This window comes from Chlorocebus sabaeus, chromosome 7 (genome assembly GCF_047675955.1).
Source record: "Chlorocebus sabaeus isolate Y175 chromosome 7, mChlSab1.0.hap1, whole genome shotgun sequence".
Lineage (NCBI taxonomy): Eukaryota > Metazoa > Chordata > Mammalia > Primates > Cercopithecidae > Chlorocebus > Chlorocebus sabaeus.
In genome coordinates this window covers 120,111,305-120,134,593 of record NC_132910.1, presented here as the reverse complement: position 1 = coordinate 120,134,593, position 23,289 = coordinate 120,111,305, and the positions used below count along the sequence as shown (strand labels likewise).

At 37.3% G+C, this 23,289-nt stretch overlaps 1 protein-coding gene across 10 annotated transcripts in view; it reads left to right on the top strand.

Moving 5' to 3' along the window:
- NEK1 (NIMA related kinase 1) overlaps positions 1 to 23,289 on the top strand; it is a 204,644-nt gene that overhangs the window by 124,069 nt on the left and 57,286 nt on the right. For all 10 annotated transcript variants that reach the window (XM_008000243.3, XM_008000241.3, XM_037993745.2 and 7 more), the window contains one exon: positions 4,696 to 4,848. In XM_008000243.3, the coding sequence (XP_007998434.3) occupies positions 4,696 to 4,848 (153 nt within the window). The remainder of the gene's footprint in view (positions 1 to 4,695; positions 4,849 to 23,289) is intronic.

Below are 23,289 nucleotides of genomic sequence, written 5' to 3'. Positions count from 1 at the left end.
ATATCATATAAACAGACTCTTAACAGTTTGTATTCTTTTGTGTCTGGCTTCTTTCACTCAAGCATAATGATGTTTTTCCCCTAATATCTCACCTCTGGCTGAAAGCATAATGATTTTTGAGATTCATCTGTGTTGTAATTATTAATAGCCTTTTCCTTTTTAAAAAATCTTTGCTTTATTAAAAGTTTTCTTTGTTTGATATTGATATAGTTACTCCCACTTCGTTTTGCTCAGCGTTAGCCTGGTATATCTTTATCCTTTTCTCCCTCTTAATCTATATGTGTCTTTATATTTAATGTGGGTTTCTTGTGGGCAGAATATTGTTAAATTCATTTTTTAATGCACTCTTATAACCTTAACTGGTATGTTTAGATCATTTACATTTAATGTGATTATTAATGTGATTGGATTTAAATCCAGATGCTCCTCAATTTACAATGGGATTACAATCTAATACACCCATTGTAAAGTTGTAAAATCTTAAGTTGAACCATCATAAGTCAGGGACTGCCTGTGTACCATTTTTCTATTTGTTTTTTGTTTGCCTCATCTATGCTTTCTTTCCTTTTTCCTCCTGTTTTGCATTATTTGGAGTTAGTTATTTTTTATTATTCCATTTACCTCTGTTGTTGAATTATTAGCTATAGCTCATTGTTATTTCAGTGTTTGCTTCAGAGTTTATAGTGTATTATCTTAGCACAGCCTATCTTCAATTGAGTTATACTTCATATATGGTATAAGAATATTATAATATTATATAGTTGACCCTTGAATAGTATGGGGGTTAGGCAGTATTGAACCCCCCCTGTAGTCAAAAATCCACGTGTAACTCTTAACTCCCCCAAAATGTAACTAGTAATAGCCTACTGTTGACCAGAAGCCTTATCAATAACATAAAGCCAATTAACACATATTTTACATGTTATATGTATTATATACTATATTCTTATAACAAAGGAAGCAAGAGAAAAGAAAATGTTACTAAAGGAATAAGAACAAGAAAATATATTTACTATTTATTAACTGGAAATGGATCATCATAAAATCCTTCATCGGCATCATCTTCACATTGAGTAGGCTGAAGAGGAGGAAGTGGAGAGTTGGTCTTGGTGTCTGAGGGGTGGCATAGATGGAAGAAAATTTGTTTATAAGTGAACCCGGCATTTCAAAACTTTGTTCGAGGGTCACCTGTACTTACATTTGTTCCCTCCCAACCTTTGGTGCTATTTTTTTAATGCTATAAATCCCATAATACAGCATAGTCATTTATTCTTTAAAATTATTTAAATAATAAGAAAAAACTATTTTGTGTCTACCCATGTCGTTTTCATTTCTTTTGTGTAGAAGGTATCTATTTTGTATCATTTTTCTTCTGCCTAAAGGACTTCCTTTGAGATTTTTTGTAGTACAGTCCTGCTGGTGATTCTTTCAACATTTGTATGTCTGTAAAAGTTTTTATTTTAAAGACATAAAAATGTCTGTAAAAGTTTTTATTTTATTTAGCCTTCCTTTTGCAAAGATATTTTTTCTGAGACATAGAATTCTGAATTGAAATGTTTTTCTTTTGGTGCTTTAATGATGCTGCTCCACTGGCATCTTATGCACATTACTTGTGATGAGAAGTCTTCTGTTACCCTCATTTTTAGTTTTATTCCTCTATTCCTCTGTGTCTTTTTTCTCTGACTCCTTCTCAGATTTTTCCCTGTAGACTTGGTTTCAGTGAATTTGATTATAATGTGCCTTAATGTCACTTTCATCATGTTTCTTTTGCTTGGGTTTTGTTGAGCATCTTCGATTTATGAATTTATAGTTTTCATCAAACTTGAAAAACTCGTGGCCATTATTTCTTCTATTTTGTTTTTCTGTGTCCAGTGTGAATGGACGAGTTCAATGGACAGGTTCATTTATATGAACTTCATTTGGACAAGTTCAATATGGATCTTATTAATGTTTTCTTTACCTCTATCATGGTCAGTCTTCTCTCTAGCTTGTTTAACATATGGAATACAGTTATAAATGTCATTGTCTACTAGTTACATTATCTCTGTAATTATGGGGTTGGATTGGATTCAGTGATTTTTTTTCCTCCTTTTTTTATAGTTAATATTCTGTTTCTGTGCATGCTTGATAATTTTTTGGGGGTGGCCAAACGTTGTGAATTTTAATATTTGTGCTATGTATTTTTGTATTTCTATAAATATTCTTGACCTTTATTCTTGGACACAATTTAGTTACCTGTGCATAGCTTGGCTCTTTCAAGTCTTGCTTTTAAGCTTTGTTAGCTGGAACAGAGCAGCAATCTATATTATTAGTATTACTATGCATTAGCGTATGGCTAATCTTTTACCTTTTCTGCATCAACAACCTTTCTGAATAATCTGCCTTGTACCTTGTGAATTATAAATCAATTTTTTTTGGCTTATGGGAATAGGAACTCTTTCTGGCGCTGTGTGAACTCGAAGTATTGTTACCTCTGCTTCTTTTGAGTAGTCTTTTCTCTAAACTTTCTCTAAAATTTCTTTACACATTATGTACTGATATGCTGATCAGTACTCAGGTCTTAGACTCAAAGGGGCTTTTTACAATTTTCCTGAGTTCTCTCTCTGTAAAACTTACTACTCTTCAGTACTCTTACCTTGCAAACACTAGCCACTTTGGCCTCCCTAGACTCCCACTTCCACCTCCTCCTCAGCTCAGAGAGACCATTGACTCCACCTCTGTTTTCGCTGCCTGCATTGAAGGGGTTAAATTCCAGTGGAGGGGTGGACAGGAGGGTTTCTCTTATGGACATTCAGTTATCCCAGTTTTGTTTGTTAGAACTTTTCCCCCTTTTCAGTTGCTTTGGCACATTTGTCAAACATCAGTGATTGTAAGTTATGGGTCTATATCTGCGTTCTCTACTCTATTTTCACCATCCTTTCAGAAATTCCTCTTGGTAATCATTTTGGCTGTACAAAACTAATTATTATCTGCTGATTTGCATGTACTTTCATGGAACTGGTACATTAACTTTATCAAAATGTATTAGGTTACCATTGAATGTCTATATACCTTATGCCTCATAATATATAATATTATATTCTGTATGTTACTACTAGGTACCTATATACTTCATATATTATTACCAAATATTCTAAATACTCGAACTTCAATATGTAATTTTTATATTTTGCTTTGATACATTTTATTAAAATGGTTTACCCCAAATTATTATTGTCAATAGGGAAGTAGCAGTTATTTGCCTACTTATGATAAATAAAGCAGGACAAATTTTCTTAGAAATGCTTTTCTCTATTTTTTAAGCCATATGTCTGTATGTCTGTTTGTTTTAAGATTTGTTTTCTTTTTTTTGTTAAATGTATAGAAATGAAATACTGATTTCTGTTTCTTCTATTTTTATATTCCCCCCAATTGTTATTCACTTATCTTAGTTTTTTCTATTTTTTCACATAAAGATTTTATAGAAACATAATACAGGTTGAGCATTCCTAATCCAAAATCTGAAATCCAAAATGCCCCCAAATCTGAAACTTTTGAGTACCAGTGTGACACCCCCACATGTGACCCCATGTGATGTGTCAAAATCAAAGTGCAGGTACACAACACATGGTTTATTTAGCATCCCCAAGGACAAAAAGACTCTCCAGCCATTTAAAAAGGCAATATGATAGAATACCTTCTCATTCCTTCAGATCCCTTTCTGATCCCTCAGCTGCTTCTAATATTTCTTTTTGCCAGTAAAATGAAAGACAGTATAGAGTAACCTTTTAATCAAAATCCAGTTTCATGGGTGGAGACTAAAAGCCTGCTGTTTCTTAACAGCTCACAGGTATTCTGGTGATAATACTGTGCTGCTTAGTTATCTTAAACACAGTTTTTCACCAAAATGTATGTCTCTATTTTTTTAACTATGAAGTATTTCTGTATGAACAAGTGTAAGAAAATGATTGCTTATTAGCAGCATATAAACTCACAGTCAGGAATGATGGTGATGCTAGACAACCACAGAGGGCCCACATGGGTGACCAGTTCAGTGACACTCTTGCTTTCTGATGGTTCTGTGTATACAAACTTTGTTTTATTCACAAAATTATTTAAAGTATTATATAAAATTACCTCTAGTCTATGTGTATAAGATGGATGTAAAACATAAATGAGGCCAGGTATGGTGGTTCACACCTATAATCCCAGCACTTTGGGAAGCCAAGGTGGGAGGATCACTTGAGCCCAGGAGTCCAAGACTAGCCTGGGCAACATAGTGAGACTCTATCTCTTAAAAAACAAACAAATGAATTTCATGTTTAGACTTTGGTCCCATCAACAAGATATCTCATTATGTATATGCACATATTTCAAAGTCTGAAAAAAATTCAGAATTTAAAACACTTCTGGTCCAAAGCATTTCAGGTAAGAGATACTCAGCCTGTATTAATTTATGGTTTTTTCCTATTTTTATATTCCCCAAAACTAGAATTTAATTCATATTCTAAAAGGCAATTACAGATATATTTTTATTGCTAGTTTCATTTGCTTCTGTTCTCGCCATTATTCATCATTCTTTCACTGAAAGTCTTTGTGATGTAACCTTTTTTTCTCATGAACCACTCAATTGGATAAGAGACCCAAAATCTGCCTTACCATGCAGTATTATTATACTGTTACTGAAAATTGTTTCTTTGTATCTTTTTCTTATAGGACATACAGTGGGAGAAGTTATTAAATTAGATCCTAATGGATCTCCAAGAAGAGCCTGGGGGAAAAGTCCGACAGATTCTGTTCTAAAGATACTTGGAGAAGCTGAACTACAACTTCAGACAGAACTATTAGAAAATACATCTATTAGAAGTGGTAAGGAGAAACTAGTAGTTTTTCTACACTAGAAATAATATTATTAAAAATCTAATTATGTGTTTTAAGATGTTTCCATTTTAAGTGAATTATTTTTAATTATCTTTCCATTATAATGATTTTTTAATTAGATTGAGAATGATTGTATTTTCTAGGGGTACTGTCCAAATGGTGGTCTTGAGTTTTGACCTGATAGACCTGGATGGGATCTAAAAGGAAGAGGAAGTATTTTTGGGTGGAGTTGGAAAAGTCAGAATGATGTTTTACATGAAAACAGATATAGGAGAAATGCATTGAGATTAAGTATATCTGTTTTGATATGGATTCAAGAATTAGATTGACTAAAAGGTATTTCAGTAGGTGTGACAGACATTATTAATTATAGGACTGGGGAAGGAGAGTTGTCATGAGGCAGGAGGAAATATTCCTGATCCATCAGTTTTTGTGGCCTTTGGTATTACAGCTATGCATCAAGAAGAGTGTCTATGTATGAAACAGATGTTTTCAGATTAAACAGCTTGTTTAAATGTTGAGGAAGTGGAGTGTACTTTTCCTCTTTTTAGAAGTTGTGTCTAGGCAGGGATGTGTGTTGCACTTTTGTGCTCTCTTTCCTTCTCTGTCTCTCTCACTCTTGTTGTCTGTCTCCCCTGAAAAAGCTTTGAGTGAACCTCATATCCAGAGCTGGTGGAAAAATAACCTAGGAGATGACACTGTTGATATGTTCAATAATGGAATTAGCCAGATGCTGAGAATTAGCCAGTGAAATGAACCTATACACGTGTTACTGAAGTGGCAAAAGTAGGCTGCTAATAATTCTGTTATTTTCTTTAATATTAAAGGGAGAAAACAATTTGAATTGAGAAATACATACAGTCATCTGCAAAAAAGGCAAAAAGTGTGTATGTTTGTAATTAATTTGTTCACACTCTCGTATAAGGAAATTGTGCAGTTGTATGCCAAATACTAATTAAAAATACTAGTAACTTACTCTGAGCCTGTTTTCAAAATGTTCCAGGCTTTATTCAAGACAAAAATGCCTTCAGGCTCTAACATTTTTTAAAATAATTATAATAATTTTACCCTGCAGTGCAAAAACCTCTGGAAAAAAATGAGAAAAAAAAATTCAGATTTTTTTGTAGTCTAAAAGTTCTATAATACACTGATGCTCATTAACATTATTACTTTTAAAATATTAGATTCTGATTCCTCTGATGTAAAATTCTGTTGCTTAAATATATGCAATTTGGTATACAGTAATACTTAAACCACATAAAAATTGGGCTTTTATTCTTCATATTCATCATAGTCCATCTGCACAGAATTGGAACAGAGAAATAACTTATTTTATGATTTCTATTTATTCAATCACCATTTTTTGAACACTTCTTAGTTGTGTTCACTATTTTATGTTAGATGGTAAGCTATAAAGGGAAAAAAAAGATCATTCTTGCTCTCAGAGGACAGACAAAAATGAAAACAGATAATAACATTGCGTGAAAAGGACAAGAATAAAAAGTACCCACAAAGTTCAGAATTAATGCAGAGATATTTAAGTAATTAACTTTATCTTGTGTAGTCAAGAAAGATATCCCAGACTTGTTGTCTGCCCTCTTCTTTTTCTCCCAAATACATTTACTGGGAAGAATATGCTCTGTATTGGGATTTTAAGCCAAAGAAGTGACAGTTTTTACCATCATCGAAAGCACATGTGGCAAAATCTGTGTTACAGATGTTGTATGTGAAATGCTCTGGGGCCACAGCTGAGGTGGCTTTACTTTATCAGTACTATATGCCTTTATTAGTGATAATACATATGGCCCTTTTGGGTAAGGGAAAGCCACAAGACAATAAGCGATTTTGGGGCCACAGATGAGGTGGCTTTTCTTTATCAGTACCATACGATTTTATTGATGACAATATATATGGCCCTTTTGGATAAGGGAAAGCCACAGGGAGTAAGTGATTTTTGGGTATATCAAAGATTTTTTTTTTTTCAAATAAATCATTAAGTAGATAATGGGGAGAACGAAATTCCAGGCAATATGCTATTCTAGTATATGCAGAGACAAGGGTTTAGCTCGTGTATGTGGGGGTAGCTTCATGTGGAAAGAGAATGGGCTTTGTTTCCAATCCTGGCTTCATTACTTGCTCAGCAACCATGGATAAGTTCCTCTGACTGTGGCATTCATTTCCTCCATGTGTAGAATGGAAACACTACTATCAAGGCTTGTTTTGTGTATTAAATGAGAAACATAAAAGATCCTTGGTGTTCTTTATTTTAGTCTTCCAATTCTTATGTCAGTGTCTCTTTAGTCATTCTGATTGCTTGAAACTCTTTTTGTAGTAGATTCCTTAGGAAGAACTTGTGTGAACATTACACTCATAGATTTTCCATTTTCATAACAGTTTGTCTTATGACTGTATTTGTGAGGGTTGATTTGGCCACACATAAAATCCTTGGCTTACTGTTTTTCCTTGACTGTCTTTAATATATAATTTAATTATGTTCTGGCATAAAACATTGCTGCAGAAAGTCTGATGGCAGTTTTATTTTCTTTACCTTATAAGTGATTTGGTCTTTTTGCTTGGATGCTCAAAGTGTATCTTTCTTTTTACTTAAAGTCCAGTCATTTTCTTAAAATGTATTTTGGCATTGAGTGTATTTTTCTAGTACAGTACATAATGTGTCTTTTTTTTTTTTTTTTTTTAATAGACCTTTTCTTAGAGGAGTTTTGGATTCATAGTGATGTGGTTTGGCTCTTTATCCCCATCCAAATCTCATCTTGTACCTCCCATGATTCCCACGTGTTGTGAGAGGAACCTGGTGGGAGATGCCTGAATTAGGGGGGCAGGTCTTTCCCATGCTATTCTCATGATAGTGAATGGATCTCAGTGAGATCTGATGGTTTTTTAAAAATGAGAGGTTCTCTGCACAGGGTCTCTTTTTTTTTTTTTCTTTTTTTGCCTGCCACCATCCATGTAAGATGTGACTTGCTCCTCCTTGCCTTCTGCCATGATTGAGAGGCCTCCCTAGCCACGTAGAACTGTGAGTTCAGTTGTACCTCTTTCTTTTATAAATTTCCCAGCCTCAGGCATGTCTTTATCAACAGCATGAAAACGGACTAATACACATAGCAAAATTGAGTGAAAAGTACAGAGAGTTCCTGTATATGCCCTTCCCCCGTACACACACAGCCTCCCCCACCATCAGTAGCCCACACTAGAGAGGTACATTTGTTTTAATCAATAGACCAATATTGACACATCATTATCACCAAGGTGTATAGTTTATATTAAAATTTACTCTTGGTGCTTTAATTTTTCTGGGTTTTGACAAATGTATAATGCTATGTAACCACCATTATTACACAATAATTTGCTGCCCCAAGAATCCCCTGTGCTCTACATATATATATATATTTTTTGAGATGTATATATATATTTTTTTGAGATGTAGTCTCACTCTGTCACCCAGGCTGGAGTGCAGTGGCGTGATCTCTGCTCACTGCAAGCTCCGCCTCCCAGGTTCTCGCCATTCTCCTGCCTCAGCCTCCTAAGTAACTGGGACTACAGGCGCCTGCCACCACGCCCGGCTAATTTTTTTTTTTTTTATATTTTTAGTAGAGACGGGGTTTCACCATGTTAGCCAGGATGGTCTCAATCTCCTGACCTCGTGATCCGCCCACCTCAGCCTCCCCAAGTCCTGGGATTACAGGCTTGAGCCACTGCGCCCGGCCTCTGCTTATATTATATCTCCCTTTCTTCCAAACCCTGGCAACCACTGATTATTTTACTATCTCCATAGTTTTGTCTTTTCCAGACTGTCATCTAAATAGACTCATACAGTATATACTCTTCTCGGATTGGATGGTTTCATTTAGTAATATACACTTAAGATTCCTCTGTAATCTTTTTGTGTCTCAATAACTCATTACTTTTTAGCGCATAATATTACATTGTATGGATATGCTACAGTTTATTTATTCACTTTCAAGATGTACTGAAAGACATCGTGATTGCTTCCAAGTGATAGCAATTATGAATAAAGATGATATAAACATCTATAAGCAGGTTTTTGTGTGGACATAAGTTTTCAGTTCATTTGGGTGAATACAGAGGAATACAGTTGCTGGATTGTCTAGTAAGAGTACATTTAGTGTTGTAACAAACCACCAGTCTCCCAAAGTATCTGTACCATTTTGCAGTGAATGAATGAGAGTTCCTGTTACTCCACGTCCTCTCCAGCATTTGGTTTTATCAGTGTTTTGGATTTTAGTTATTTTAATTGCTGTGTAGTGGTATCTTGTTGTTGTTGTTATTTGCAATCTCCAAATGACATACGATGTTGAACCTCTTTTCATATGCTTCCTACTGTATGCTGCTTTGCCACCTGTATACCTTAGTGAGTTGCCTGTTGAGATCTTTCACCGATTTTTAAATTGGGTACTTTACTTTCTTATTGTTGAGTTTAAGAATTCTTTGTTTATTTTGGTTAATGGTCCTTTATCAAATATGTCTTTTGCAAATACGGATTGAGTATCTCTGAAATGCTTGGGATCAGAACTGTTTTGGATTGGGTTTTTATCAGATTTTGGACTATTTGCATTATACCAGTTGAGTATCTTTAATCCGAAAATCCAAAATCTGAAATGCTCCAATGAACATTCCTTTGGGCATCATAACAATGTTCCAAAGGTTCGTATTTTGGAGCATTTTGGATTAGAGATAGTCAGCCTATATTTTCTCCTAGTCTGTGGCTTGTCTTCATGTTCTCTTGATATTGTCTTTTTTTTTTTTTTTTTTTCTGAGTTGGGTTCTCACTGTCTTGCCCAGGCTGGAGTGCAGTGTTGCAACATGGCTCACTGCAGCCTCAGCCTCCCTGGGCCCAGGTGATCCTTCCACCTTAACCTCCTGAATAACTAGGACTACAGGTATGCACCACCATGCCTGGCTAATTTTTGTATTTTTAGTAGAGACAGGGCTTGCCCATGTGATCCTCCCACCTCAAACCCCCAAGTATCTAGGACCACCAGTGTGCATCCTTTTTTTCCATTGTGCCTGGCTAATTTTTGTGTTTTTTGTAGAGATGGGGTTTTGCCATGTTGCCTAGGCTGGTCTCAAACTTCTGAGGTCAAGTGAACCATCCACTTCGGCCTCCCAAAATGCTGGGATTACTGGTGTGAGCCACCACAACCGGCCTAGTTTTGCATTTTATATTTAGTTGTGTGATTTATTTTGGAGTAAATATTTTTGAAGAGTTATAAGGTCTGTGTCTAGATACATTTTTTTCATAAGTAGATGTACAGTGTTTTTTTTAGCACCACTTATTGTAAAAACTATTCCTTCTTCAATGAATTATCTTTGCTCCTTTGCCAAAGATCAGTTGACTCTATTTGTACGGGGCCATTTCTGAACTATCTATTCCGTTCCACTTTTTTTCTGTTCTTTTGCCAGTACCCCAGTATCCTGATTACTGTAGCTTTATAGTGTTTCTTGAAGCCACATAGTGTCAGTCCCCCAACTTTGTTCTCCTTCAATTATTTATTGGCTATTCTGGGTCTTTTGGATATCCATATAAACTTTAGAGTTATTATGTCTGTACCACAAAAGAGCTTGCTGGGTTGGCTGGGATTATATTAAATCCAAAGATCAAATTGGAAAAAAACTGACATCTTAATGATATTGAAGCTTCCTGTCCACAAGTTTGAAATATCTCTATTGTTCTTTAATTTTTTCATCAGTTTTGTAAGTCCTCATCATAGTGTATCTTTTTAATATGTAGCTTCCAGTTTTTTTTTTCCCTTCTCAGTTTTAGGAGTCTTTTTTTATCCTCTCGATTTTAGGAAAGTACTCTTGAATTATTGCCTGCATTCTTCCCTCCCCTCCTTCTCCCTCTCCCCTCCCCTCCTCCCTCTCCCCTCCCCTCCCCTCCCCTTCCTCTCCTCTCCTCTCCCCTCCCTCTTCCCTCCTCTCCCCTCCCTCTTCCCTCCTCTCCCCTCCTCTCCCCTCTGTCTCCCCTCCGTTTCCATCTCCCCTCCCTCTCCCCTCCTTCTCCCCTCCCCCATTCTTTCTCTCCCTTCCTTCCTTCCTTCCTCCCTTCCTTCCTTCTTTCCTTCTCTCTCCCCCTGCCCCACCCTTTCTCTTTTTCCTTTTCTCCCTTTCTCCTTGTCTTTCTTTTTTCTAACAGCAGTGGAGTCTTGCTATGTTTCCCAGGCTGGTCTTGAACTCATGGCCTCAAGTGATCCTCCTGCCTCAGCCTCCAAAGTGCTGGGATTATAGGCATGTGCCACCAATACCCGGCATCTAGTATTCTGTTCTTTTTCTTCAGTCTTTGGGAATTTCCACATTGTATATTGTGGGTCTTCTTTGCCTTTCCTCTCTGTCAATTCCTCCTTTTTCTTAATGTTTTATTATTAACTATTGTGGGTACATAGTAGGTGTATATATTTATTGCATACATGAGGTATTTCGATACAGATTTTCAATGCACAGTAATCACATTAGGGTAAATGGGGCACCTAAAGCATTTATCCTTTCTTTGTATTGCAAACAGTCCAATTCTACTATTTTAGTTATTTTTAAATGCACAATATGTTGTTATTCTTGACTTAACTCTAGTCACCTAGTTGTGCTATCAAATACTGGGTCATATACATTCTGTCTAACTGTATTTCTGTACTCATTAACCATCCCCCACCACCCACCATCACCACCCTTCCCAGCCTCTAGTAACTACCGTTCTGCTCTTTTATCACCATGAGTTCAGCTGTTTTAATTGTTAACTCCCACAAATAAGTGAGAACATGTGAGATTTGTCTTTCTGTGCCTGGCTTATATCACTTAATATAATGACCTCCAGTTCCATACATGAAACTGACAGGATCTCATTCTTTTTTTGTGGCTGAATAGTACTCCATTGTGTATATAGCCCACATTTTCTTTATCCATTCAACTGTTGATGGACATTTAGGTTGCTTCTAAATCTTGGCTGTTGTGAATAGTGCTGCAGTAGACATGGGACTACAGATATCTGTTTGATATACTGATTTCCTTTTCTCTGGGCATATACCCAGCAGTGGGATTGCTGGATCACATGGTAGCTATATTTTTAGTTTCTGGAGGAACCTCCAAACGGTTGTATGTGTCTAGAAATTTATCTATTTCTTCTAAGTTTTCCAGTCTATTGAAATACAGCTGCTCATAGTAGCTTCTAAAGATCCTTTTAATTTCTGTAGTATCAGTTGTATTATAATTCCCTCTTTTTCATCTCTGATTTTGTTTGCTTGGGTCTTCTCTCTTTTTCTTAGTCTGGATAAAGGTTTGTTGATTTCGTTCATCTTTTCAAAAAGCCAACTTTTGATTTCATTGATCTTTTGTATTCTTTGTTTCTATTTTATTTATTTCTGCACTCATCTTTACTACTTATTTTCTTCTACGACTTTTGGACTTACTTTGCTCTTGCTTGTATAGTTCTTTAAGATGCCTCATTAGATTGTTTACTTGAAGTTTTTCCTCTTTTTTGATGTAGGGACCGATAAACTTCCATCTTAGTACTGCTTTTGCTGTATCCCAGAGGTATTGGTATATTGTGTTTTCATTATCATTTGTTTCAAAATTTTTTCAGTTTCCTTCTTAATTTCTTCATTGACCCACTGTTTATTTGGAAGCATATTGTTTAATTTCCATCTGTTTGTATAGTTTCCAAAAATTCCTCTTGTTACTGATGTCTAGTTTTATTCCATTGTGGTCAGAGAAGAAACTTGGTATAATTTCAGGTTTTTTGAATGTTTTAAAACTGGTTTTGTGACGTAACATGTGTTCTATCCTTGAGAATGATTTATGTACTGAGGAGAAGAAGCTGTATTCTGCAACTGTTGGATGAAATGTTCTGTAGATGTCAATTAGGTCCATTTGGTCTACAATACAGATGAAGTCTGATGTTTCTTTTCTTTTTTTATATTTTTCTTTTGCTGCTCCTTGCAGAGCTGTGATGACCCCTAGGCAGTGCTTCTAGAGTCAGCTAAGTTTGATGTTTCTATGTCGATTTTCTGTCTGGATGATCTGTTCAATGCTGAGAGTATAGTGTTAAAGTCTCCAGGTGTTATTGTATTGGGGGCTATCTCTCACTTTGGCTCTAATAATATTTCCTCTGATAATATGGGTACTCCAGTATTGGATGCATATATATTTATAACTGTTATATCCTCTTGCTGAATTGATCTCTTGACCTTATTTGTATCTTTTTATAGTTCTTGTCTCATGTAAGCATAGCTACTTCTGCTCTTTTTTGGTTTCTATTGGCATAGAATATCTTTGTTCATCCATTTATTTTTGGCCTGTGTGCGTATCCATAGGTGAAGTCTGTTTCTTGAAGGCAACTGTTCATTGAGTCGTCTTCTTTTTTTTTATTTTTGTTTATACTTTAAGTTCTAGGGTACATGTGCACAACGTGCGGGTTTGATATATAGGTATACATGTGCCATGTTGGTTTGCTGCACCCATCAACTCATCATTTACATTAGGTATTTCTTGTAATGCTATCCCTCTGCCAGACCCCAAGCTCCTGACATGCCCCAGTGTGTGATGTTCCCTGCCCTGTGTCAAAGTGATCTCATTGTTCAATTCCCACCTGTGAGTGAGAACATACAGTGTTTGGTTTTCTGTCCTTGTGATAGTTTGCTGAGAATGGTGGTTTCCAGCTTCATCCATGTCCCTGCAAAGGACATGAACTCATCCTTTTTTATGGCTGCATAGTATTCCATGGTGTATATGTGCCACATTTTCTTAATCCAGTCTATCATTGATGGCATTTGGGTTGGTTCCAAGTCTTTGCTATTGTGAATAGTGCTACAATAAACATACATGTGCATGTGTCTTTAAGGTAGCATGATTTATAATCCTTTGGGTATATACACAGTAATGGGATTTCTGGGTCAAATGGTAATTCTAGTTCTAGATCCTTGAGGAATCACCACACTGTCTTCCACAATGGTTGAACCAATTTACACTTCTACCAACAGTGTAAAAGTGTTCCTATTTCTCCACATCCTCTCCAGCACCTGTTGTTTCCTGACTTTTTAATGATTGCCATTCTAACTGGCGTGAGATGGTATCTCATTGTAGTTTTGATTTTCATTTCTCTAATGACCAGTGATGATGAGCATTTTTTCATGTTCATTGGCTGCATAAATGTCTTCTTTTGAGAAGTGTCTGTTCATATCCTTTGCCCACCTTTTGATGGAATTGTTTTTTTCTTGTAAATTTGTTTAAGTTTTTTATAGATTCTGGATATTAGCCCTTTGTCAGATGGGTAGATTGCAAAACTTTTCTCCCATTCTGCAGGTTGACTGTTCACTCTGATGGTAGTTTCTTTTGCTGTGCAGAAGCTCTTTAGTTTAATTACATCCCATTTGTCTATTTTGGCTTTTGTTGCCATTGCTTTTGCTGTTTTAGTCATGAAGTCCTTGCCCATGCCTATGGCCTAAATGTTATTGCCTAGGTTTTCTTCTAAGGTTTCTATGGTTTTAAGTCTAACATTTAAGTCTAATCCATCTTGAATTAATTTTTGTATAAGGTATAAGGAAGGTATCCAGTTTTAGCTTTCTACATATGGCTAGCCAGTTTTCCCAGCACCATTTATTAAATAGGGAATCCTTTCCCCATTTCTTGTTTTTGTCAGGTTTGTCAAAGATCAGATGGTTGTAGATTTGTGGCGTTATTTCTGAGGCCTCTGTTCTGTTCCATTCGTCTATATCTCTGTTTTGGTACCATTACCATGCTGTTTCGGTTACTGTAGCCTTGTAGTGCCGAGACCAGCTCGGTCAGGGAGACCCTAACCCAGCAGCGCTGGAGGAATTAAAGACACGCACACAGAAATATAGAGGTGTGAAGTGGGAAATCTGGGGTCTCACAGCCTTCAGAGCTGAGAGCCCCAAACAGAGATTTACCCACGTATTTATTAACAGCAAACCAGTCATTAGCATTGTTTCTATAGGTATTAAATTAACTAAAAGTATCCCTTATGGGAAAGGAAGGTATGGGCCTTATTAAAGAAATAGATTGGGCTAGTTAACTGCAGCAGGAACATGTCCTTAAGGCACAGATCACTCATGCTATTGTTTGTGGCTTAAGAATGCCTTTAAGCAGTTTTCCGCCCTGGGCGGGCCAGGTGTTCCTTGCTGTCATTTCCGGTAAACCCACAACCTTCCAGCGTGTGTGTTATGGCCATCATGAACATGTCACAGTGCTGCAGAGATTTCGTTTATGGCCAGTTTTGGGGCTAGTTTATGGCCAGATTTTGGGGGGCTTGTTCCCAACCTTGTAGTATAGTTTGAAGTCAGGTAGCGTGATGCCTCCGGCTTTTGTTCTTTTGGCTTAGGATTGTCTTGGCAATGCGGGCTCTTTTTTGGTTCCATATGAACTTTAAAGTAGTTTTTTCCAATTCTGTGAAGAAAGTCATTGAATCTATTAATTACTTTGGGCAGCATGTCCATTTTCATGATATTGATTCTTCCTATCTATGAGCATGGAATATTCTTCCATTTGTTTGTGTCCTCTTTTATTTCGTTGAGCAGTGGTTTGTAGTTCTCCTTGAAGAGGTCCTTCACATCTCTTGTAAGTTGGATTCCTAGGTATTCTTTTGCAGCAATTGTGAATGGGAATTCATTCATGATTTGGCTCTCTGTATGTCTATTAATGGTGTATAGGAATGCTTGTGATTTTTACACATGGATTTTGTATCCTGAGACTTTGCTGAAGTTGCTTATCAGCTTAAGGAGATTTTGGGCTGAGACGATGTGGTTTTCTATATATACAATCATGTCATCTGCAAACAGGGACAATTTGACTTTCTCTTTTCCCAACTGAATGCCCTTTATTTCTTTCTCCTGCCTGATTGCCCTGGCCAGAACTTCCAATACTATGTTGAATAGGAGTCGTGAGAGAGGGCATCCTTGTCTTGTGCCAGTTTTCAAAGGGAATGCTTCCAGTTTTTGCCCATTCAGTATGATACTGGCTGTGGGTTTGTCATAAATAACTCTTATTATTTTGAGATACATTCTATCAATACCTAGTTTATTGAGAGTTTTTAGCATGAAGGGCTGTTGCATTTTGTCGAAGGCGTTTTCTGCATCTATTGAGATAATTATGTGGCTTTTGTCGTTGGTTCTGTTTATGTGATGGCTTACGTTTATTGATTTGTGTGTGTTGAACCAGCCTTGCCTCCGAGGGATGAAGCCCACTTGATCATGGTGGATAAGCTTTTTGATGTGCTGCTGAATTCGGTTTGCCAGTATTTTATTGAGAATTTTTGCATTGATGTTCATCAGGGATATTGGTCTAAAATTATCTGGTGGTGTCTCTGCCAGGCTTTGGTATCAGGATGATGTTGGCCTCGTAAAATGAGTTAGGGAGGATTCCCTCTTTTTCTATTGATTGGAATAGTTTCAGAAGAATGGTACCAGCTCCTGTTTGTACCTCTGGTAGAATTCGGCTGTGAATCCATCTGGTCCTGGACTTTTTTTGGTTGGTAGGCTATTAATTATTGCCTCAATTTCAGAACCTTTTATTGATCTATTCAGAGATTCAACTTCTTCCTGGTTTAGTCTTGGGAGAGTATAGTGTTAAAGTCTCCAGGTAGTAATAATGTAAGTATGTGTCCAGGAATTTATCCATTTTTTCTCTATTTTCTAGTTTATTTGCGTAGAGGTGTTTATAGTATTCTTTGATGGTAGTTTGTATTTCTGTGGGATCGGTGGTGATATCCCCTTTATCATTTTTTTGTTGCATCTATTTGATTCTTCTCTCTTTTCTTCATTAGTCTTGCTAGTAGTCTATCAATTTTGTTGATCTTTTCAGAAAACCAGCTCCTGGATTCAGTGATTTTTTTTGAAGGGTTTTTGTGTCTATCTCCTTCATTTCTGCTCTGATCTTAGTTATTTCTTGCCTTCTGCTAGCTTTTGAATTTGTTTGCTCTCGCTTCTGTAGTTCTTTTAATTGTGATGTTACGGTGTCGATGTTAGATCTTTCCTGCTTTCTCTTGTGTGCACTGAGTGCTATAAATTTCCCTCTACACACTGCTTTAAATGTGTCCCAGGGATTCTGGTATGTTGTGTCTTTGTTCTCATTGGTTTCAAAGAACATCTTTATTTCTGCCTTCATTTCGTTATTTACCCAGTAGTCATTCAGGAGCAAGTTGTTCAGTTTCCATGTAGTTGTGCAGTTTTGAGTGAGTTTCTTAATCCTGCATTCTAATTTCATTGCACTGTGGTCTGAGAGAGAGTTTGTTGTGATTTCTGTTCTTTTACATTTGCTGTGGAGTGCTTTACTTCCAATTATGTGGTCAATTTTAGAATAAGGGCTATGTGGTCCTGAGAAGAATGTATATTCTGTTGATTTGGGGTGGAGAGTTCTGAAGTCATCTGTTAGGTCTGCTTGCTGCAGAGCTGAGTTCACGTCCTGGATATCCTTGTTAACCTTCTGTCTTATTGATATGTCTAATATTGACAGTTGGGTGTTAAAGTCTCCCATTATTATTGTTTGGGAGTCTGAGTCTCTGAGGACTTGCTTTAAGAATCTGGGTGCTCCTGTATTGGGTGCATATATATTTAGGATAGTTGGCTCTTCTTGTTGCATTGATCCCTTTACCATTATGTAATGGCCTTCGTTGTCTCTTTTGATTTTTGTTGGTTTAAAGTCTATTTTTTCAAAGACTAGGATTACAACCCCTGCTTTTTCGTTTTGTTTTGTTTTTGTTTTTGTTTTTGTTTTGCTTTCCATTTGCTTGACAGATCTTCCTCCATCCCTTTATTTTGAGCCTGTGTGTGTCTGTACATGAGATGGGTCTCCCAAATACTGCACACTGATGGGTCCTGACTCTTTATCAAATTTTCCAGTCTGTGTCTTTTAATTGGAGCATTTAGCCCATTTATATTTAAGGTTAATATTGTTATGTGTGAATTTGATCCTGTCATTATGATATTCGCTGTTTATTTTTCCCATTAATTGATGCAGTTTCTTCATAGCATCAATGATCTTTACAATTTGGCCTGTTTTTGCAGTGGCTGGTACTAGTTATTCCTTTCCATGTTTAGTGCTTCCTTCAGGAACTCTTGTAATCCTTCAGCATTTTCTCGTCTGTAAAGGATTTTATTTCTTCTTCACTCATGAAACTTAGTTTGGCTGGATATGAAACTCTGGGTTGAAAATTCTTTTCTTAAGAATATTGAATATTGGCCCCCACTCTCTTCTGGCATGTAGGGTTTCTGCCGAGAGATCCACTGTTAGTCTGATGGGCTTCCCTTTGTGGGTAACCCGACCTTTCTCTCTGGCTGCCCTTAACATTTTTTCCTTCATTTCAATTTTGGTGAATCTGACAATTATGTGTCTTGGGGTTGCTCTTCTAGAGGAGTATCTTTGTTTTTGTTCTCTGTATTTCCTGAATTTGAATGCTGGCCTGCCTTGCTAGGTTGGGGAAGTTCTCCTGGATAATATCCTGGAGAGTGTTTTCCAACTTGGTTCCATTCTCCCCATCACTTTCAGGTACACCAGTCAAACCTAGGTTTGGTCTTTTCACATAGTCCCATATTTCTTGGAGGCTTTGTTAGTTTCTTTTTACTCTTTTTTCTCTAAACTTCTCCTATCACTTTATTTCATTAATTTGATCTTCAATCACCGATACCCTTTCTTCCACTTGATTGAATCAGCTATTGAAGCTTGTGCATGTGTCACGAAGTTCTCATGCCATGGTTTTCAGCTCCATCAGGTCATTTAAGGTCTTCTCTACACTGTTTATTCTAGTTAGCCATTCGTCTAATCTTTTTTCAAGGTTTTTAGCTTCCTTGTGATGGGTTCAAACATCCTTCTTTAGCTCAGAGAAGTTAGTTATTACCGACTTCTGAGGCCTACTTCTGTCAGCTCGTCAAAGTCATTCTCTGTCCAGCTTTGTTCTGTTGCTGGCAAGGAGCTACGATCCTTTGGAGGAGAAGAGGTGCTCTGATTTTTAGAATTTTCAGCTTTTCTTCTTTGGTTTCTCCCCATCTTGGTGGTTTTATCTACCTTTAGTCTTTGATGTTGGTGACCTCCAGGTGGGGTTTTGGTGTAGATGACCTTTGTGTTGATGTTGATGCTGTTCCTTTCTGTTTGTTAGTTTTCCTTCTGATAGTCAGGTCCCTCAGCTGCAGGTCTGCTGGAGTTTGCTGGAGTTCCACTCCAGACCCTGTTTGCCTGGGTATCACCAGTGGAGGCTGCAGAACAGCAAATATGGCAGAACAGCAAATACTGCTGCCTGATCCTTCCTCTGGACCCTACTGGGAGTATCTCCCAGTTAGGCGACATGTGCGTCAGGGACCCAGTTGAGGAGGCAGTCTGTCTGTTCTCAGAGCTCAAACACCATGCTGGGAGAACCACTGCTCTCTTCAGAGCTGTCAGACAGGGTCATTTAATTCTGCAGAAGTTGTCAGCTGCCTTTTGTTCAGTTATGCCCTGCCCACAGAGGTGGAGACTACTGAGGCAGTAGGCCTTGTTGAGCTGTGGTGGGCCCCACCGAGTTCAAGCTTCCCAGCTGCTTTGTTTACCTACTCAAACCTCAGCAATGGCGGATGCCCCTCCCCCAGCCATGCTGCTGCCTCGCAGATCAATCTCAGACTGCTGGACTAGTAGTGAACAACGCTCCGTAGGTGTGGGACCCACCGAGCCAGGCACAGGAGAGAATCACCTAGTCTGCCGTTTGCTAAGACCTTGGGAAAAGTGCAGTATTTGGGTGGGGAGTGTCCCATTTTCCCAGGTAGTCTGTCACAGTTTCCCTTGGCTAGGAAAGGGAAATCCCCTGACCCCTTGCACTTCCCAGGTAAGGTGACAGCCCACCCTGCTTCGGCTCGCCCTCCATGGGCTGCACCCACTGTCCAACCTGTCCCATTGAGATGAACCAGGTACCTCAGTTGGAAATGCAGAAATCACCCATCTTCTGCATCGATCATGCTGGAGGCTGCAGACTGGAGCTGTTCCTATTCCGCCATCTTGAAACCCCTGTTGAGTCTTCTTTTTTAATCTATTCAGCCACTGTATGTCTTTTGATTAGAGAGTTTATTCCATTTACATTCAGTGGGATTATTACAAGTGAAGACTTGGTTCTGCCATTTTGTTGTTTGTTTTCTGGTCGTTTTGTGGACTTCTCTTCCTTCCTTCCTTCATATCTTCATTTTAGTGAAGGTGATTTTCTTTAGTGGTACGTTTTAATTTCTTGCTTTTTATTTTTTTGTGTACCTGTTGTATGATTTTTTATTTTTGATGGTACTATGAGGTAGAAATACTATCTTATAACCCATTATTTTAAACTGATGACAACAGTAATTGAAAAAACAGATACCAAACAGGCAAAGAAAAAACTAGCAAAAACTCTTTGTCCCCCACTTTTCAACTTTTTGTTTCTATTTATATCTTACTGTATTGTCTCTCAAAAAGTTATAATTTTTTTTTTTTTTTTTTTCTTGAGACAGGGACTCACTCTGTCACCCAGGCTGGAGGGCAGGGGCACAATCTCAGCTTACTGCAACTTCCACCTCCTGGGCTCAGGTGATCTCACATCAGCCTCCCAAGTAGCTGGGACTACAGGCCTGTGCTACCATACCTGGCTAATTTTTTTTGTATTTTTTTGTAGAGAAAGGTTTGTGCCTGTTGCCCAGGCTGGTTTTATGTTGCATGTTGCCCAGGCTGATTTCAAATTCCTGGGTTCCAGCAATCCTCCCACCTCAGCCTTCCAAAGTTCTAGGATTACAGGCATAAGCACCACACCCCACATAATGTTTATTTATTTTATTTCATTTTATTTTTTGAGGCAGAGTCTTGCTCTGTTGCCCGAGGTGGAGTGCAGTGGCATGATCTCAGCTCACTGCAACCTCCACCACCCGGATTCAAGTGATTCTCCTGCCTCAGCCTCCCAAGTAGCCTGGATTACAGGTGCGTGCCACCACACCTGGCTAATTTTTTTGTATTTTTAGTAGAGATGGAATTTTAGCATGTTGGCCAGGCTGTTCTCAAACTCCTCACCTCAAGTGATCCACCCACCTCCGCCTCCCAGAGGGCTGGGATTATAGGTGTGAATAATTTTTGTTTTCAATCAGTTCATCTTTTAGTCTTTCTACTCAAGATATGAGTAGCTTACATACCACAATTACAGTATTCTAATATTCTGTGTTTTTCTGTATACTTACTGTTGTTGGTAAATTTTACACCTTCAGATGATTTCTTATTACTCATTATCGTCCTATTCTTTCATATTAAAGAACTCCTTTTAGCATTTCTTATGGGACAGATCTTGTGTTGATGAAATCCCTCAGCTTTTGTTTGTCTGGTAAAGTCTTTATTTCTTCAGCATGTTTGAAGGATACTTTCTCTGGATATACTATGTTAGGATAAAAGTTTTTTTCTTTCAGTACTTTAAATATGTCCTGTCACTCTCTCCTGGCCAGTAAGGTTTTTGCTGAAAAGTCTGCTGTCAGACACAAAAGTCTGCTACTGCTTTCCTTTCTTTATCTTTGACCTTTTGGAGTTTGATTAGTAAATGTCTTGAGGTAGTCTTCCTTGGATTACATATGCTTGGTGTTCTATAACCTTCTTGTAGTTGAATATTGATATCTTTTTCTAGGTTCAGGAAGTTCTCTGACATCCCTTTCAACAAACTTTGTACCCCGGTCTTTCTCTCTACTTCCTCATTACAACAAATCACTCTTAGATTTGCCCTTTTGAGTCTGCTTTTTAGATCTTGTAGGTATTCCTTATTCTTTTTCCTTTGTTTTTTGTCTCCTCTGACTATGTATTTTTAATTGTTTTTTGTCTCCTCTATGTATTTTCAAGCAGCCTGTCTTCAAGCTCGCTAATTCTTTCTTCTTTTGATATGTTCTGCTATTAAAGGACTCTTTTGCATTCATCAGTATGCCAGTTGCATTTCTCAGCTCCAGAATTTCTGCTTGATTCTTTTTAATTATTTCAGTCTTTTTGTTAAATTTATCTGGTAAGATTCTGAATTTTTTTCTCTGTTATTTTGAATTTCATTGAGTTTCCTCAAAACAGCTATTTTGAATTTTCTGTCTGAAAGGTCATATATCTCTGTCTTTCCAGGATTGGTCCCCTGGTAGCTTATTTAGTTATTTGGTGAGGTCATGTTTTCCTGGGTGGACATGATGTTATGGATGTTCATCAGTGTCTGGGCATTAAATAATTCGATATTTATTGTAGTCATTTGGGGAGGTTGTCTGTGTGCAGGAATTTATCCAATACCTCTAGGTTTTCCAATTTGTTAACATATAGTTGTTCATAATAGTTTCACATGGTACTTTGCATTTCTGTAGTATTTGTTGTAATGGCTCTTTGTTTTTTATTTTCTTTTTCTTTATTTGGGTCTTCACTCTTTCTCTTAGTCTAGTTAGTGGTTTTTCAATTTTGTTCATCTTTTCAAAATGCCTACTTTTCTTTTGTTGATTCTTTTAATGTCTATTTCATTTTGTTCTGCTTGATTATTTCTTCTACTAGTTTTGCTTTTTTTTTCCATTATTTTTAACTGTAGTCATCCTACTGTACTATGTTAAACACTAGAATTTTATTCTATTTAACTGTATTTTGTATGCATTAACCAACCACACTTTCCAGCTTCTGATAAGCACCATTCTACTCTCTACTTCCATGAGATCAACTTTTTTAACTCCCACATATGAGTGAGAAACATACAATATGTATTATATGGATAATGACCTCCAGTTCTATCCATCTTACTGCAAAAAACATGATTTCATTCTTTTTATGGCTGAATAGTGGTCCATTTTGTGCGTGTGTGTGTGTAGTTCTTGTTGTTGTTTTAGATTTAGTGGGTGCATGTGCATGTTTGTTACCTGGGTATATCGCATAATGCTGAGGCTTGGGCTTCTAGTGAACCCATCATCCAAATAGTGATGATAGTACCCGATAGTTTTTTTGGCCTTGTCCCCATTTCCTCCTTCCTTCCTTTTGGAGTCCTCATTATCTTATTATTTTCACCTTTGTGTCCATGTGTACCAATTATTTAGGTTCCACTTATAAGTGAAAACATGTGATACTTGATTTTCTGTTTCTGAGTTAATTCACTTAGGATAATGGCCTGAAACTCCATCCATGTTGCTGCAAAGGACATGATAGATACTTCCTTATGGCAGCTTTTACTAATTTTGGATTTGACCTTTTTTTGCTTTTCTAGTTCCTTGAAATACATCATTACATTATTTATTTGAAATCTGTCTCTCTTTTTTTATAAACAGGGTCTCACTCTGTCACCCATGCTGGAGTACAGTAGTGCAGTTACAGCTTACTATAACCTTAAACTCCTGGGCTTGAGCGTCCTCTCACCTTAGCCTCCTGAGGAACTAGGACTACAGACAGCCACTGGGACCAACTATTTTTTGTTTTTGTTTTTGT